At 54.2% G+C, this 17859-nt stretch overlaps 1 protein-coding gene across 1 annotated transcript in view; it reads left to right on the forward strand.

Annotated features, from left to right (window-relative positions):
- Positions 1-16616, forward strand: part of OTOG (otogelin) — a 101875-nt gene extending 85259 nt beyond the window's left edge. The window contains exons 41-57 of the mRNA XM_077114782.1: positions 356-539; positions 2895-3115; positions 3333-3471; positions 4847-5041; positions 5206-5418; positions 5929-6033; positions 6212-6319; positions 6773-6874; positions 7853-7951; positions 9062-9102; positions 10538-10613; positions 10725-10903; positions 11696-11800; positions 12483-12602; positions 13715-13760; positions 16165-16244; positions 16362-16616. Coding sequence (XP_076970897.1) covers positions 356-539; positions 2895-3115; positions 3333-3471; positions 4847-5041; positions 5206-5418; positions 5929-6033; positions 6212-6319; positions 6773-6874; positions 7853-7951; positions 9062-9102; positions 10538-10613; positions 10725-10903; positions 11696-11800; positions 12483-12602; positions 13715-13760; positions 16165-16244; positions 16362-16562 — 2214 coding nt within the window. The 3' untranslated portion in view covers positions 16563-16616. The remainder of the gene's footprint in view (positions 1-355; positions 540-2894; positions 3116-3332; positions 3472-4846; positions 5042-5205; positions 5419-5928; positions 6034-6211; positions 6320-6772; positions 6875-7852; positions 7952-9061; positions 9103-10537; positions 10614-10724; positions 10904-11695; positions 11801-12482; positions 12603-13714; positions 13761-16164; positions 16245-16361) is intronic.
- Positions 16617-17859: the final 1243 nt, after the last annotated feature.

Raw genomic sequence — 17859 nt, forward strand, 5'->3', positions numbered from 1 at the left:
TAGGATGGGGGGACCCCAGCAAAGGGGTGCCCAACCATAGATTGGGCATTTAGGGAAAATCTCCCAGAGGAAATTATCTATGCAGAATCAGGAAAGAAGAGGGGAATTAAAAGGATTTAGATGTTGTGTTTATTTGGGCATTGAGATGTAACCTACCTCCTGCTGTTGTTTTTCTTGTTTCTTCTTTTTTGCTCATAAAAATATTTTCAGAATTCTCTCATGTCACCTTGGACTGTGTATTGGCTTCTTGTTCCTGAAACAGACCCTGGCACAGAGCAGGTGCTTAATAAATGTTTGCAATATGGATGGATAGAAGGACAGGCTGTGCTCATGCTGAATGCCCCCTTCTCCCCAGGTGACTGTGGACTTACAGCCTGCATGGCCTCCCGTGAGCAGGTACGGGTTCAAAATTGAGGACACTGGCCACATGTATTTGATCCAGACACCCTCCCATATCCAGATCCAGTGGCTCCACAGCTCAGGACTCATGATTCTGGAGGCCAGCAAAGCCAGCAAGACCCAAGGCCATGGCCTGTGTGGTGAGGTGGGACCCAGCTGGGGGAGGGGGATGCTTCCTGGCTCCACTTTTGCCCTAAGATACATGTTCCCCTGGACTGGGGAAAGCTGAGCCAGGTGCCAGGCTAGAAGGTGGGACCAACAGGGCTGCCAGGGCAGGGAGGCCTAACATCTTGTGTTCTGGGGCTGGAGCTGCCGGCAGGACATGGTGCAGGGCTCTGGCCTCATCCAGTTGTCACCCCAGCCGGAATTGTCTGTCAGCTTTCCTGATGGTCTCCTAATGCCAGATAATCCTTCTCGTCTGCATGCTCCTGGGCACTTCACAAAACAATTCCACACTCGGATCTCACTTATTCCAGGTCATCCATACAACAGCCCTGAGAAGTGGGCATTAGTGTCCCCAGTGAACTGAAGAAGAAAGGGGGCTCAGAGAGATTAAATGGCTTGCCTAAGTCACAGCAGAGCTGCCACAACACATGGGACCGGTACTCTTCAGACCATAGTATGATTGCAGAGAGCACACTCTAAAGGGCTGGATGTATTTCCATAGGAGAAATGGGTATAAGAGGAGTTTGGGTTGTGGGCTGCTGCTCCTTGCCAGAGCATAAGTATGTGGGCATCCACACGGCACTTCATGACCGACAGCTATGATTGTGATGGTGGGTGATACAGGAACACTTATACACACACACATGCATGCATGCATATCCTCCATCCATAAACCCACACCCATTACATACATTCACACTCACACCCCTGCACTCAAAATACCCCCTACACATGAACTAACACATGTAAGTCTGCTCCATGCTCATTCTCCCGTTTGTGCAGCTCATATTTACTCTGTCACTGGGAAGAGAACTGTGAGCAAAACAAACAACCTCCCTGTTTCATGGAACTTCCTTTCTTACTCACACAAACACTTCCCCTTACACACACACACACACCACAGCTTGCCATCCTTTTCTCACCATTTCTTCCTTCCACTCTGGTCATGTCTTGGCAAAGAGCGCTGTGGTCAGCCAGCTCCTCCTTAGGACACCTTCGCAACACCCCTCAGTGACTCAAAACCAAGACTACAAACCATAGCCACTGAGGCTGGTGGTGAATGAGGAGGGTTTCTTATTAAATTATGTTTTGTGTTCACAGTACTAGTGGTTGGAGTTGTCAGAACAGAAGTCAACTAAATGATATCACTGTTTTATCTGAACTAATACTTTATGTCCTGGGCACCTTGCTGGATACTTTGGGGAATGATGAGATAAATGAGAATCAGTCCTTACACTCAGAGAGCTAAAATCTTTTGAGAATGAATGACGGCCCTGCACACTCATAGCTGTTGTGTAGGCTCGGGAAGGGCGGAGGAGTCCATGATGAGTGTGTATGAGGGGACCTTGATGGAAGGGCTTCTGAGAAAACATCTCAGACGGAGGACCAGCAGAAGCAAAGTCATGGGCAGGGAAGTGTGCTTCTGGAGCCTGGCATGTGTGGACAATGCAGTAAGAGATGAAGCTGGAAGGGCAGTTAGGGCCATGCTGGTTGCTGTAACAGGTAAATTTCACCCCTGCCCCAGCTCAGTGCCTTGACACAATAGTTTCTTACTTACATAGAGTCCAAAATGGTTAGTGATGATTCAGAGACCCAGACTCCTTCCATCTGTGACTCTGCCATGTTCAACATGTGGCTTCCCATGCAACAGAAGGGAGAAGGCTAGGAGGATCATGCATGGAGAGTTTTTAGGGACCAGCTTGAAGCGATGCCCATCCCCTTTGCTCACTTTTCATTGGTTAAGACTCAGCCTCATGCTCTTCCCCAGCTACGGGGAGGGTAGGAAAAGTACTCTAGCTGACTGCCCAGGAAGAAGCGGAAAGAGGTGTGGTGATTAGCAGCAATTTCTGCCAATGCAGATTTTTTGGGGGGTAAATTTTTATTTTGATATAAGATCATATACCTTTTACCCAGTTGTTTACATTTTGCTCCATTTGTTTCTCCTTCTCTCTCTCTCTCTCTCTCTCTCTCTCTCTCTCCCTCCATATCCCTCCATATATATATGTATGCATATCTATGCATACACATATCTGTGTTGTGGTGTGTGTGTTGCGTATGTACATTTATTTTTCCTCTGAACCATTTGAAAATATGTCTAGACATTGTGTCCCTTTATCCCTAAATGCTTTGGAGTATGTTTCTTAAGAACAAAGATATTTTCTTACATAGCAGGTTTCCTAGCTTCCCTGGGCCTCATTTCCCTCATCCATAAAATGGGGACAATAGTAATACTAACCTCAAAGAATTCTGAGGAATACGGAAAGTGAGAGCTCAGCTTAGGAGTGGTAGTGATTGTTGTGACTGTTGTGTTAATAACCTGCCCCTTTCAGGTATCTGTGATGGGGACGCAGCCAACGACCTCACGCTGGAGGACGGCTCTGTAGTTGGGGGAGCCGAGGACCCCACTCCCTTTCTGGACAGCTGGCAGGTGCCCAGCTCCCTGACCTCGGTGGGCCAGACCCGTTTCCGCCCGGACAGCTGTGCCACTGCTGACTGCTCGCCCTGCCTCCGCATGGTGTCCAACCACACTTTCAACGCATGCCACCGCTTTGTACGTGCCACGTGGGCCCAGGGCGTGGGGGCCTCCCCGGGGCTGGGGTAGCAGGTCCTGTCTGCAGGGGGCCAATGGCCAAGGCTGGGAGGTGTTGTTGAACTTGGGACCAGACTAGAAACCTGCACAGGCTTGCCATTCCCCCTAGACGGGACTGGGAGGAGCTGGGACGTGGGGGCTCAGAGCAGGGGCAGCACTGCCTGACACATGTACCCAGGTCTCCCCCGAATCGTTCTGTGAACTGTGGGTCCGGGACACCAAGTATGTGCAGCAGCCGTGCGTGGCGCTGACCGTGTACGCGGCTATGTGCCACAAGTTCCACGTGTGCATCGAGTGGCGGCGCTCCGACTACTGCCGTGAGTGTGGGGGGTGGGGTGCAGGGGGGTCACCTCCATTTCTGCTGTTGCTCCATCCCCTGGTTAAGTAGGAAAAAGCTCATAGGCCTGAGTTCAGATGTTAGCTTTTCCAGGTTTGTGCATTCATATTAATAGCTCAGTAAATCTGCAAGTATTTTATAAATGTATTTATGAATATATTAAATTTATTTACGTTATTATTTATACTGATAAATTACATCTGGTTCATTCATTCGGTTATTTCTTAAATTTCTCTGAGTCTCTGCCTCATCAGTGAAATGTGGACAGTGGCCTTATCCCTCCTTTGAGGGTGATATGAGGTAGTGTGTGCAGAGCACCTAGCGTAAATGTCAGTTCCCTTCTTTGAATGTTTGCTCATCTTTCTCTCCTCTTGGCCTCTCCCCTCCTTCCTTAGAGATGGGGTGAGATCCACCCGACCCCTGCCGCTGGGTATGCGTTTAGGAGTAAGCAGAGGTGGGATGGGCTTGAGCAGTTTGACTTATAAATGGGAACACATCTAGAAAGGTTGGAGACGGCCCACACCTCTCATATGGCATAGAAAAGAAAAGGGGAAAATCATCTAGAGTAGCAATTTTTGGACTTTGGATCCTGACTCATTCATGGGTCATGAAATCCATTTTGGGGGTCAAGCAGCAGCACTAAAAAAGTGCAACAGAAGAAAATAAAAAAATTGTCGTGTGTACTGGCGCATAGGAAGTTTAAGAGCTATTTCGTAAAAGAGTTTTTTATTTCAGTGTATCAGTGATTCTCAATCCTGGCTACCCTTTGAAATCATCCAGGGAATTTTTTTTTTTTTAATTAATGGTTAGGTCCCACAATTCACGATTTTGGTTTGGTTGTTCTGGGGGTAGGGTCATGGCAACGATATTTTAAAAGCTCCCAAGGGATTCTTTTGCAATCAGGTTTGAGAACCACTGTTATGCATGCATTTGTATTGGATCAGGGTATAAAATGTATTTTACAGTCAAGAAAGTTTGAATAACACCGATCTAGAGCATGGGCTGGCAAATATCATCAGTAAAAGGCCAGAGAGTAAAACTGTGACAACTACCCAACCCTGTGGTTGTGGTGTGAAAGCAGCTGTAGGTGCTACATAAATGAACGTGTGCCTGTATTCCAATAAAGCTTTATTCACAAAAGCAGGAAGCAGGCTGCACTTGGCTTGTGGGCCATGCTTTGCTGACCCTTGATCTAGAGGAAAGAGGCAATGACACCAACCCCCCTGATATATGCTGTCTCTGCCGTAAGGCACCAGTGAGACCCTGAGACTCCCGCCCTGCCCCCTCTTTTGGGCCTGGGTGGGGAGCCCCGCGCTGGCTCTGAGCCAGGCCCTGTGTCCCCTGCGCCCGGGCAGCCTTCCTGTGCTCCAGCGACTCCACGTACCAGGCATGCGTGGCAGCCTGCAGACCCCCTGAGACGTGCCAGGATGGGATGCTGGGCCCGCTGGACTCCGAGCAGTGCCAGGTGCTCGGTGAGGGCTGCGTCTGCTCTGAGGGCACCATCTTGCACCGGCACCACTCAGCGCTCTGCATCCCTGAGGAGAAATGCGGTAAGTTCCTCCCCTCCCTGGGGCCGGGCCCTGCAAAGCAGGTCCCACTTGGCCTCCTGCGCCCTGCCTGCTGCCCCCAGCTTGCTCTGGGGAGGGTCTGGCCTCGGGCAGTCGGGTTTCCCCACCTTCCTCAGTGCTCCCGTCCCCACCGTGCACTCCTGCAGCCTGCACCGACAGCGCGGGGGCGCCGCGGGCCCTGGGGGAGACTTGGAACAGCTCCCTCAGCGGCTGCTGCCAGCACCAGTGCCAAGCTCCAGACACCATCGTCCCCGTGGACCCCGGCTGCCCGGGCCCCCGTCCTGAGGCCTGCCCGCGCTTTGGGGAGGTGGCCCTGCTCGTGCCCACCGAGGATCCCTGCTGCCTGGGGACGGTGTGCGGTGAGTCCCAGTGCACATTCCCTTTCCCTCCCTGGATCTCAACTGGGAGGATGGGATTGAAGGCTCCAGCCCTGCCTGTCGACCTTCATGGATGGGTCGAGGCTTGGGAAAATTACAGTGTCTGGTGGGGGGTGAGCTGGGGGCAGTAGTGGGTAAAGGCACAGACGCTGCAGCCGGGTAGCCTGGATCCACCCTTTACCATCTTGTCACTGCGTGACCTTGGCCAGCTCATTTGACATCTTCTGTGCCCAAGCTGAGTCTCCTATAACATGAGGTTAATGATGGCACCCACCTTTCGGTTGTGGTGAGAATTACAGAAGTTAATACCAATTTAGGACAGCGCCTGGCTCACGGCACTTCTTGATGACTGTTAGCTCTAACTGCTCTCCGTCCCTCCTGGGTAGTCTGGATCCCATGGGCCGGGGGTCTGGGTGTCCAGGAGTTGGGCAGTGCTGGGGGCCAAGGGGTGTCCTGGCCTCCAGGTGACAGGCCCTGTGGCCCATGGGCCAGTGTGTAACCAGACACTGTGTGAGGGCCTTGCCCCCACCTGCCGCCCAGGACACCGGCTCCTCACCCACTTCCAGGAGGACTCCTGCTGCCCCAGCTACAGCTGCGGTGAGAGGCCTGGGTGGGGATGGGGGGCAGCCAGACCACCTGGGGCAGGGCAGGGAACCCTGCGGCCCATGGCGCCCCACCCCAGCTTGGGGGTTGGGGCAGTCACCCCGGGACCCTGGACAGGGGCTGGAGCCTGGCAGACTCTGCTTCCGGCCCCTAAATTCTGTCTTTTCCCCAGAGTGTGACCCAGACCTGTGCAAGGTGGAGCTGGTCCCCAGCTGCCGCCAGGACCAGAAGCTGATTGCGGGGCGCCTGGGGGAGTCATGCTGCACCTCCTACTTCTGTGGTGGGTGGGCACGGCGGCAGCTGGCCCCTTGGCGTGCCTGCCCAGGCAGCGTGCTCCCTAGACCACGGCCACCCCCTTCCCTAGCCCTGCTCTTTGGGCAGCTGGGAGGAAAGCGCGGGGTCTTCGGGTGGGCTGGGCACATGGAGAAGGGTGACACCCCTGCATGAAGAAGCAGAGGAGGAGGGGGAAGGAAACCAACCCCTACCCCCCCACCCCACCCCCAGTTTTCTGAGCGCGAGGATATCAACGCTTGGTCAGTGTAAGACTGGGGGTGGATGGGAGGGGAGCCTCCAGATTCAAATCCCATAAGACCCTGAGATTCTATTCATTTGATTCTTGTCACACATTAGGTCTTTTGAATGAAACCCACCCCCCAGCAATTGGCTCTGTACAAACCCCCTCCCCCATGAAAGGGACTGCTTGCAACAGCAGTGGCCCCTCTTGCCCCCTCAGCCTGTGGCGATTGTGCAGATCCGATCCCTGAGTGCCAGGAAGGGGAGGCGCTGACCGTGAACAGGAGCACCGTGGAGCTGTGCTGCCCCCTGTACCAGTGCGGTGAGCCACGGCTGCCCCCACCACTGGGCACCCTCACCCCCAGGCCCGCGGGAAGGGAGTGGGGAGCCACAGCGGGCCCCCAAGTGGTGCACGCGGAAGCCACGCAGCGCTGAGGCCCTGTGCAGGGACAGGCCAGGCTGTAGGAGTTGGGTGGGGAAGGTCCGGCACACGACACGTGTGGCACTGAGGCCACACGGAGAGGGCCATCGTCCCCTCCACAGAAGTCCCCAAGGGCCAAGCTCGGTGCATTCAAGTCAAAATGTTTTGTCCAGACAGGATGTGCGCCTCCTGGCTCATCACATTAGGACACACACTCTGGCTGAGCCCCTATGGCAGGTGTGAGCACTGGCTCGGATTGGGGTGACGGCAGCCTGAGCCTCCAACTTGCATTTCCCTTTTCCCTCTTTTGACCAGAAAATAAGCCATTGCTTTAACTCTGTACAGATGTACAGACCCTCTGCCACCGTCAACCCCGTATCTTTCTGGAACACCAATTGATGATCCTTACTTGTGCCAATAATTTTATTAGTAAATCAAATAATTCTTACAGTCTTCATGAACCCCACCTCCGATGCTGACCCTTGCACCTCCCCTCCCCTCCAAAAAGTTGTACCAGGGCACTCGCTCACAAAACTTCGTGCACCCGAGAGTGCAGCCTCAGCCAGCTTTCCCTGCTCACCTCCTCATGCTGGCCCACCTCTTCCCCCACCCCAGGGCGGCACAGAACCCAGGGGAGGGTGACCCCACTGTGTGAGTTTAAGGCTCTGACGTACTGCTCGTTACCTGTGGTGTCTGCTCACAGGAGCAGAACTGGGGCTCCCTGAAGTAGTTCTGCGGGGAGGTGAGGTGACCCCAGCCCCAGAGAGGGCCTGGGGGCTTTGGGAGAGTGTTGGGCTTAGGCAGTGCAGCATTTCGGAGGACTTGCACCCAAGAGGTCCCAGGCTGACCTGTGGCTTGCCTCTCCTCCCTCCCTCCCAGTGTGTGAGAGCTTCCGCTGCCCGCAGGTTCAGTGTGGCGTGGGCACCACGCTGCTGGAGGTGTGGAGCCCAGACCGCTGCTGCCCGTACAAGTCTTGCGGTAAGCCCTGCCCAGGGACCCCCACCCCATGGCTGGCGACCCAGGCCGACACCCTGCTGGGGTGGGGGTGCTCTGAGGGAACTGGGTCCCACCACTGTCAGATTTGCTCCAATCCAACCCCCTCTAGAATCACCAGAGGGGAGTGACCAAGTCACCTTCCTCTCCGCTGCATCCTCCCTGAGCACGGAGCACTCCTCCACTTTTTCCTTCGAAGGATAAAAGAAGCAATTCTAAGTTTCCTTGTTCCAAAAAGGTTTTCCAGATTAAAAAGTCTTTATAGCAATTACCTGCCAGTAAATGTAATTTATGCTAAAATTTACTGCAAATTCTTTTGGGTGGCAGGTGGGAGTATCAATGATCAGTGATGAAAAAACAGTCAGTTTTATATTTAAAAGTGTTGTCACAAAAGAAGTGAGAAATTCTGTCTTGCATTTGAATATTTTTCTTGTCTCTTCCAGTCCTCACTGGAATGTAAACTTCTTGAGGGCAGGGGTTTTTGTCTGGTTTAGTCATTGCTGTATCCCCAAAGAACAGAACAAAACTTGGCATATAATAGACACTTAAAACTATTTGTGGCATGAATGAGTGACACGAGAACATTTCACAGCCGCTCTTACCGTGAGCGCTGCATCTTTGAAGCTAGAACTGGTATATTCCTTATGTGGTGTCGCAGTAATCAGCTCACACATGGGTTAGGACTAAACCTACTCATGATTAAAGGCATGGAGTAGCAAAGCTGCACCTGCTGGAACATATATTTGGGAAATGCAGATGGTCAGAAGCTCTACCCTTGCCATGTTTATTCCTGGAGAAACTCTACATCTTCTCTAGAATGACCCTGGAGGAGGGAGAGGGATGAATTCGGGATGACCAGAAGTCCCTGTGACTGGCCTGTCTGCCTGTCTGTCCTCACCCCGCATGCAGGTGGGAAGTGTGGTGCCTGGGACCCATCGCTGCCCACCCACCCAGCCAGGGGACCTTCCCCCATCCCCCCACCACAGCTAGGGCTGATTCTGTGCCAGAGGAGGGGCTGCACCTGCAGTGACAGGTCGGGGAACCTCCACCTGGACACCTCTGGTGAGGCGGGCCCTGGCCTCTCCTGTTTTTCAGAGTGTGACTGCGACACAATCCCGGTGCCCCAGTGCCATCTGGTATGAAGACCCTTCTCCTCCCCTCCCTTTGCAGCCTGGCCCCTCCCTTTCTCTTTTTGCCTATTCCTTCCCCCAGAGACTCTAGTCCTTTAATCTAGTGCAAGCGCCCTGGATTGCAATTCAGAATTCTTGTCCAAAGCTCTGCCACTGACTTTTTGGGCACAATGTCCTCGTCTATAAAGTGGCATGATAACACTTCTGAGTTATGGTGAAGATTAAGTGCAATGATGATGGTGATGATGATAATCCTTAAGATGGTGGTGATGATGGCAGTGTTGTTGGTGGTGGTGGTGAAGGTGGAGGTGATGGTGGTGGAGGTGGAGGTGATGGTGGTGGTGGTGAAGGTGGAGGTGATGGTGGTGGAGGTGGAGGTGATGGTGGTGGTGGTGAAGGTGGAGGTGGTGGTAGTGGTGGTGGAGGTGGAGGTGATGGTGGTGAAGGTGGAGGTGATGGTGGTGGTGGTGGTGGTGAAGGTGGAGGTGGTGGTAGTGGTGGTGGAGGTGGAGGTGATGGTGGTGAAGGTGGAGGTGATGGTGGTGGTGGTGAAGGTGGAGGTGATGGTGGTGAAGGTGGAGGTGATGGTGATGGTGCTGAAGGTGGAGGTAGTGGTGGTGGTGTTGGGGATGGTAGTGATGGTGGGGATGGATGGGTGGTGGTGATGATAGTGGTGGTCATGGTGATGGTGATGTAATGATAATGATGATGGTATTGATAGTGGCGATGATGGTGATGATAATAAGCCTCATGTTTATTGAAACCTAACTATATGCCAGCTTTTCTTTGCCTTTTATGTGTATCAGTACATTAATTCTCATGACTCTATGAGGTTGATCCTATGATTATCCCAGTGACAAAAACAGGGAAACTAAGGTTAAGAACATGAAGCTGGTAAATCACAGAGCCAGGATTTGCGTCCAAGAAATCTGACTCCAGAGACCATGCCCTTAACTCAAGTTGTACAGCCACTGAGGAAGTGAAAATACTTTAAGGAATATAAGTCATGCTTACATCATTTTCTGGATTATACGGATGCCATGCACACACATCACACATTTCCTCTCATTTTGTCCCCTGCCCCTGTCTTTCCTCTTCTCCAAGTGGAGCTCTGAGTCAGCTGCCAGGCAATGTTCCCTTGCTGATGTGGCCAGTGGGTGCTCAGGATGAAGGAGTGGCCTGAGACCCTGGGAAAGGACATCGGGGTGCATTCCTTAGCAGGGGGCGTGGGAACCACTCTGGGCATTTTCTAGATTGTCTCCTCCCTCAGCTGGAGGGTGTCTGAGTTTCTAAGGTACCAAGAGCCCCAGTCCTGCCAGCCCCCTCCATACCCACTGTAAGGAGGCAACTGACATAGGCAGGGGCCCAGGGAGCAGACTGCTCCTGAAGGTGGGGCAGGGCCTCCCCATCCAGGAGTGCTGACCGCCTGCACCCCACCCAGTGGGAGAAGTCCCAGCTGGACGAGGAGTTCATGCGCAGTGTGGAGAATATATGTGGCTGCGCCAAGTATGAGTGCGGTAAGTGGGGGAGGGAAGCTTTGGGACAGAGCCAAGGTGGGGCCAGCAGACTGGGGTGGGTATGGGCGACTGGGCTCTCGGTGACTGTTGCCACCCTGCACGCCCGTCCAGTGAAGGCCCCAGTGTGTCTGAGCCGCGAGCTGGGCGTGTTGCAGCCAGGCCAGACGGTGGTAGAGCTCTCGGCAGATGGCGTGTGCCACACCTCCCGCTGCACAGACCTGCTCGACCCCCTTACCAGCTTCTACCAGATCAACACCACCTCCGTGCTGTGTGATGTCCGCTGCGAGGCGGTAGGGTGCTGCCGGGATGGGGGGTGGGGGTGGGTGATGCAGGTCCTAGGTGCTTCACGGATCTGAGGACCCAGCTGGGGAACCCCCTTCCTCCAGGCTCCCCAGATGAGTCTAGAGAGTGGGCATCAGAGGAGCCCTCAGAGACCTCGGTAGAATATGCTGAGAAAGGGGCTGGGTTGAGGGAGGCCAGGAGAGGAACAGCAAGAGTGAAGAGACAGACCTAAAACCCAGCAAGCATGGATACTTGACAGGGAAAACACACATTTATTAAGTGCCTACTGCATGCCTGGCACATTCCTTATCCTTTCAGTTTACACTACCTATTGTTGAGCCTAGTACCTAGGACAGTTTCTGGCCTACAGTAAGAGCTCAATAACTATTAGTTGAATGAAAGAATAAATGGGGTTGACATTATTACCATTTTATAGATGAGAAAACCAAGGCTTGGGGAGGTCTGCTTATTGGCGAAAAATTCCAAGGAAACCAGGACTCAAATCAAGGTCTCTCTGGAACTAAAGCCGGCACCCTTAGCCAAAAGAAGTGCTGCCTCTCAAAGGGTGGAAATACTGGATTCCCTGGGCTGGGTCCCAGAACTGAAGGAAGGGAGGCCGAGGGTGGGTGTAACTGGCCTGCTGACTGACATGGAAGGAGGTCGAGAGGTCCCCTGTCCGAGCACCTACAAGGGGCCCTTCCCCTGGGTCTGGGCTCAGAGGAGGTGAGGAGGGAGGGCAGGAGGTGGAGGGGCCAGCTGGGTGTGTGGTGGAGGCCATCTCGTTCCACCTCATCCTGCAGAACCAAGAGTACGAGCACCCACGGGACCTGGCGGCCTGCTGCGGCTCCTGCAGGAACGTGTCCTGCCTCTTCACCTTCCCCAACGGCACCACCCTCCTGTTCCTGGTAAGCGGCCTGTCTCAGTCTGCTGGGCTGCTCAGAGCAGGGGCCATGAAGGGCATTGGCGTGAAAAATGGGAATTGATTAACTTTCAAGCTTACGTTTTGATGGTGAGAAAAATGTCCAAATCAAGGCATCAACCGGAGATGCTTTCATCCTGAAGACCAGCTGCTGGCGATCCTGTACTCCTCTGCCACATGGCCAGGCACGTGGTGGTGTCTGATGGTCTCTCCCATCTCTCCTGGGTTTCTCTGCCTTCAGCTTCTTACTTCCATGTTTTTCTCTCTATATATATATGTACAGTCATCCCATTTATAAAGGACTCCAGCAAGACCTGCCCTGAACCACACGTTAACTGAAGAAACCTAATCAAAAAGTCCTACTTAGAATACATTCAGACCCACAGAAATGGATTTGCTTTAAAAACATGATTTTCTGGAGTACATACAGTTCCAAGTCACCACACAGCCCCTCACTGTCCACCTGGGAAGGTGTCCCAGAAGTGGCAATTGAGGCTCCAGTGAATAGGGTGCACCTACGACTGGGACCTTCTCTGGTTCCCAGGCTATGGCCTGGCACATAGGGGGCCGTGGGCAGTGCCAGGTCCTGGGTTGCCCCTGTGCCCTGCCAGCTCACTCAGCCTTCCATCTGGCCAGCAGTCCCTGCTACCCCCTTCTCTGCCCTGCAGCCTGGGGCGTCCTGGATTGCTGAGTGTGCCCGCCACCACTGCAGCAGTACCCCCTTGGGTGCCGTGCTGGTCCGCTCGCCCATCAGCTGCCCACCACTCAACGAGACTGAGTGTGTCAAGGTCAGTGCCCACCTCCTCCTCCCCTCTTCCTGGGACCAGGGGCATCAGCTTTCTTATGGGTAAGGTGGGGGTTCCTGAGTATCCCTGGAGCCTGCGCCCCTACTTTCACCCCAAATCCATGTGTGTATCTGTGCGTTTTGCTCTGACCACATCGCATCCCACATCCTCACATATCACACAACCACACACAGGAGCACACAGACGTATACCATCACAAGTCTAGGCACATGCATACCTACACCAACACAGGTGATCAGCCACACTCACGGCACACGCTCCACAGGAGCGTTAACACACCTGGCATGGCAGTGTACACACTGCACAGTTGTACTAAGGCTCTTGACAGGCACACTTATGCGTACACGTGGCCCACACAGACATCACAACACAGCCCTGCGACAGGCTAACCGATGACAGCACTAGCACAGCTAGTCATCAGGATGGCACAGCTCAAGGAAAAGGGTTTGAGGTTGTTGTCAAATTATTAAAGGTTCTGAGATTGATGTTAGACATTTGAAGATTTCTGACAGTCACCTAGAAAATAAATACACACGCACATATCCCATCATAGATTCCACGTGGACACACATGAACTCATGTATATGTGTACAAAATCAGACCCATACTCACACCCACACTCAATAAGCACACACACTTATTTACAGAGAACCCTGTCACATCCATTGTTTTATCTGTCATGGCAGAAGAGGACTGTAAGGGATAATTTCCCCCATTTCAGAGATGGAAAACTAAGTCCAGAAGAAAAAGTGATTTATCCAGAGATGAGCTAGAGCCCTAGCCACTGACCCTCTCCCTGAGTGGGTGTAGCCCCTGGACCTTTCTCCTTCCTGACCCTCTATGCACGGAAGTCCTAACAGCAGTGGGGTAGGGAACGGAGGCATGAGGGGAGCCACCAGAGAAGACAGGGTGGCCTTGGACCATCTGACCCCAGCCTCCAGCCTCACTGGGGACCGCTGTCCTGATCATCTCCTCTGGCCAGGGGCTCTGGGAGAAGAAGAGTCAGGTCTCTTGACTTCTTTTTCTTATTTGCTGGGATCTTGGCACCTGGCCTGGGAGGGGCCTCCCCACTCATCTCCCTCCTGTCCTTCCAGGTTGGGGGCTCAGTGGTGCCATCCCTGGAAGGGTGCTGTCGGACATGTGAGTGAACAGGGTCAAAGCCAGGGACTGAGGGGCTCTGGTTGGGGGACAGGTGTCATGCTGGGGTCCAGAGGGCCGGGTTCCTGGCCTGGTGGCTCTCCAGGGATGAACGGGCAAAAGGACAAACCCAGCCTCAAGGCTCGTGACACTGGCACAAACATACAGGTGGGCAGAGGCCGTACTCACGTCCTGGTCCCTGAATCCTCAAAACCTGCACATCCACAAGACCTTCACATCTTGTTGGAGACAGGGCACATTGGGTAGGAAGTCAGCAGCTCACCAGCCACTCTGCCTCCTCCTGCCCTACCAAGACCTCCAGCCCAGATGCCCCCTGTGGATTCCTTCTTGTAGTCAAAGAGTTCTGGTCTTGGAGGGGACTTCTGGACAGGATGCAGGCCTAGAGGGTCCCTGACTGAGTCTGAGTGAGAGCTGTGTGTATCTGTCCTCACACCCTGGTTCCTGGGTCCCTGGACACCAAGACCCTGCAGCTCCAACTGCATATTCAGGCAGCTTAGGATGTTTGTCCACGTCTCCCCCTGAAGCCCTCAGGCCCCTTCCTAGGAGGGCAGTAGAATTTGGGGCCCTTTAATGTCCCTGGCACATATTCCAAGAAAGGTGGACTTGGTGCCTCATCTGCTGATCTGTGACCCACGACCTTGTGCTCCCTCAATGTCCCATATGCTACATGTGACCCACAACCCATGTCCCCTCTCCTCAGGTTCCCCGGGGACCCTGTTTCCCATGGTCCCTGTTAGCCCCGCCTCTCCTCCACAGGTTAGTGTCCACTGCCACCCAGGTACTCCTCTCGGAAGCCCGTGGGACTGTAGGCGGGCAGCCACATTGCTATTGCCAACCATGTCCCTACTGTGAGGTGGCCCTGAGCTCTGGGGCAGGGAGAGGGAAGGCGGTGCCTCTGCTCCCTGCCTCTGGCAAAGTCCACTCAACCAGTGCATGCCTGGTAGTGAGCTGTGTCCCCTGGGCTTGAGTGTCAATGCTTCAGCGGTGCCTGCTCACCTGGTGGCCACCTGCTGCTCCCCATGCTGCCACCACTTTGCTCCTGCTGGTCACCCAGCCCATCTCAGTCTGTGGCCCAGAGCGACCATGGCCAGGACAGCCCTTGCTTCTCTTGCTTCCTGGGAGCAGACGGGAACAATAAGCTGGACTTAGCTCTGGCCGAGAGCCCTCCAGTCAGTGAAGTGGTGAAGGCCCAGAGGTCAAAAGAAGGGATCCTGCACCAGCAGGCACCTGGAATTTTAGAGTGAACCCAGGAATCCTACAAATATTTACTGAGCACCACTTATGTGCCAGGCAGTGTTGTAGGTGCTGCAGACACAGCAACGAGAAACAAGGCAGACAAATATCCCTGGTCCCGGGGAGCTTATAGTTTAGTGGAAAAGACAGAATGACAAGTAAAATACATTATAGGATGGATGTAGCGGGTTTTACAGAGCCTAAAGCTTATGCAATTTGGCAGTGGGTGGGTGGCCATTAGGAAAAGGAACATAAAATTACATATCCATATTTAGTTGTGAAAGTGAATGTTCATTTAGAAGGAGTAAAGAGCTCACAACAAATTGTGGAAGGACTTGTGCAAAAGAGGATCCTAAAGCTTAAGCTTCAGCAGCTTAATTACAAGTGCTCTCTGATGGGATGGTGATAGCACCCTGGATAAAAATAAAGTCAAGGAGGGTTGGGGGGACTACGGTGTGGAGAGAGAGAGTTGCAATTTCGGGAAGAAGGATTAGAAAAGGCCTCGCTGGGGGGATATTTGAGTAAATTGCTGAAGGAGATGAGGGCTGAGTGAGCCACATTATTGGTTGTGCGCTGTCCAGGCAGGGGACGCTGCATGCTTATCATACTGTCCTCTCTGTGACAGCTCTGTGGGGTCAGCGAATCCTGGCCCCTTTGATAGATATGAAAACCCAGAGAACCTGCTCTATGCAAGCATGGGACTGGAGTCTGGGGTTGAATTCGCTCAGGAAATTGCAGATTTTTAGTACTTGGAGCCCCCTGAGGGTAGGAAAACTGAAGCTCAGAGGGGACCGAGGACATGCCCATGCAAACAGCAGGGGTTAAAGTCAGGCATTGGAACTGGGGTCCCCAAATCCTCTTCCTTAGCCCAGGGCCCCCAAGACTGGCCCTGCCCAGCATCTTCTGTGCCACCTGCTTCCCAAGCCCTGCCTTTACCTTCCCCGGTGTAAAGGCACCTCCTTCCCCTGTGCACCTCCTTCCAGGGCGTGTGGGTGAAAAGGGTTGCCCTCTGATAAGGAGGGGCGCTGATGCCTCCGCCCTAACGCGGGAAGGGGGACCCTCCAGCATGACGCTAACTGCCCCCACCAGCCTGTCCCGCTGCCCTTAGGGAGCTGCCTCAGCCATGGCCTCCTCACCCGCCCTGTCCCCCCAGGTAAGGAGGATGGGCGCTCCTGCAAGAAGGTGACCATCCGCATGACCATCCGCAAGAATGACTGCAGGAGCGACAGCCCCGTGCGTGGCGCCCACATCGCAGGGCGGGGGGGGGGGGGGGGGGGCTGGGCTGGGCTGCCGGAGGGGGAGCCGGAGGGGGCGTCGGAGGACAGGCCTAACTGGCCTGCGGGTCTCCAGGTGAACCTAGTGTCCTGCGATGGGAAGTGCCCGTCTGCCAGCATCTACAACTACAACATCAACGCCTACGCCCGCTTCTGCAAGTGCTGCCGCGAGGTGGGCCTGCAGCGGCGCTCCGTGCAGCTCTTCTGCGCCACCAACGCCACCTGGGTGCCCTACGCGGTTCAGGAGCCCACCGACTGTGCCTGCCAGTGGTCCTGAGGCCGGGGCCCACGGCTGGCTGGACCCCCCGCTGCTGCCCCACTTTCCATCCAGCTGGCCACTTTCCATCCAGCTGGCCTAGTGTGTGTGTGTGTGTGTGTGTGTGTGTGTGTGTGTGTGTGTGTGTAAGGGGTGGGGGCATTAAAGGAGTGGAGAGCTGGTTTGCCAAGCATGGGCAGAGGCACACAGAGAGCCCAGAAGGGCCACACCTGCCCATCCCAGCTCCCTCTCTGGGCTTCCCCTCCCCACACATGGGAAACTGACACAGTTGAGGACACAGAGAACTCAGCTCTGGCCCTGATTTGAGGTCGGGAGTGGCCCCTAGATTCAGGGACAGCAGGCCCTGCTCACCTGTGACAGTGGCCGCAGTGATTTGGTGGAGGGTGTGAGAGCGGTCCTGAGAAGGTGGGGCCAGAGCTGGACCCAAGACCAAGTGCAGGGTCAGCGGGCTGGGGCCGTTCTCTTTCTTGTCTCTAAGAAACACCGCCAGGGTAAAAGGAAAGAGGGCTTTAATTGCAATGCTCAGGCTGTGTTTAGTTGCCCAAAAGGACTTCCCAAGAGCAAAGGGTGGGTTCCTCAGGCTAGGTCCTCTCACCAAGGTCTGTGAGGTCAGGTGGGGTCCTCCTGCCTCCACACAGAGACTGAGGCATGGGCTCGGTGACCTCGAAGTCCTCTGTGACCCCAAAAGGGATGCTCTCATATTCTGTTATTGGCCTTGTACTTCAGGACAGGATTGAGAGGGGCTGGCCCATTTTTGTGCCTCTGTACATCCCCTCCCCACCCCAGAAGGTGGGCTGGCTCTTGTGAGGAGCAGGGGTCCAGCACAGCTCATCTTGGGTGTGGTCTGACAACCCCAGCCCTCCAAGGGCCCCAGGTGGTTTAATCTTCATCGTCAAGTGCACTTCATCTTCAAGTGCAGCTCCTGGCTTTGCAATGTGCCTTTTCTCCAAGGACACAGCAGAGTTGGTCTGGGGAGGGGCCTGAGTGCGGGTTTAGTGGCTCAGCAAATTCCAGACTTCTCTATGGGAGAGCATCTGTCAATGGAAAATGCAGGCCCTGTGCATCTGCAGCCTCAGAGGCTCTGAGCGCTTGTCTGAGCCTTGACTCTGAACCTGAGTGTCCTCCCTAAAATTGGGGCCAGACCCCCTTCACCCTCATTCTCCAGTGCCACCAGGCACTTTTGTGCCACCAGGTCCAGTGTGCATGAGCATGAGGCTGTTCAGGCCCCTGCACTGCCCTGTCTGTCTGGAGATGTGTGGCTGCCCTGGCAGCCCTTGCAGTTAGGGGGCTATACCAG

This window comes from Tamandua tetradactyla, chromosome 8, assembly GCF_023851605.1.
Source record: "Tamandua tetradactyla isolate mTamTet1 chromosome 8, mTamTet1.pri, whole genome shotgun sequence".
NCBI lineage: Eukaryota > Metazoa > Chordata > Mammalia > Pilosa > Myrmecophagidae > Tamandua > Tamandua tetradactyla.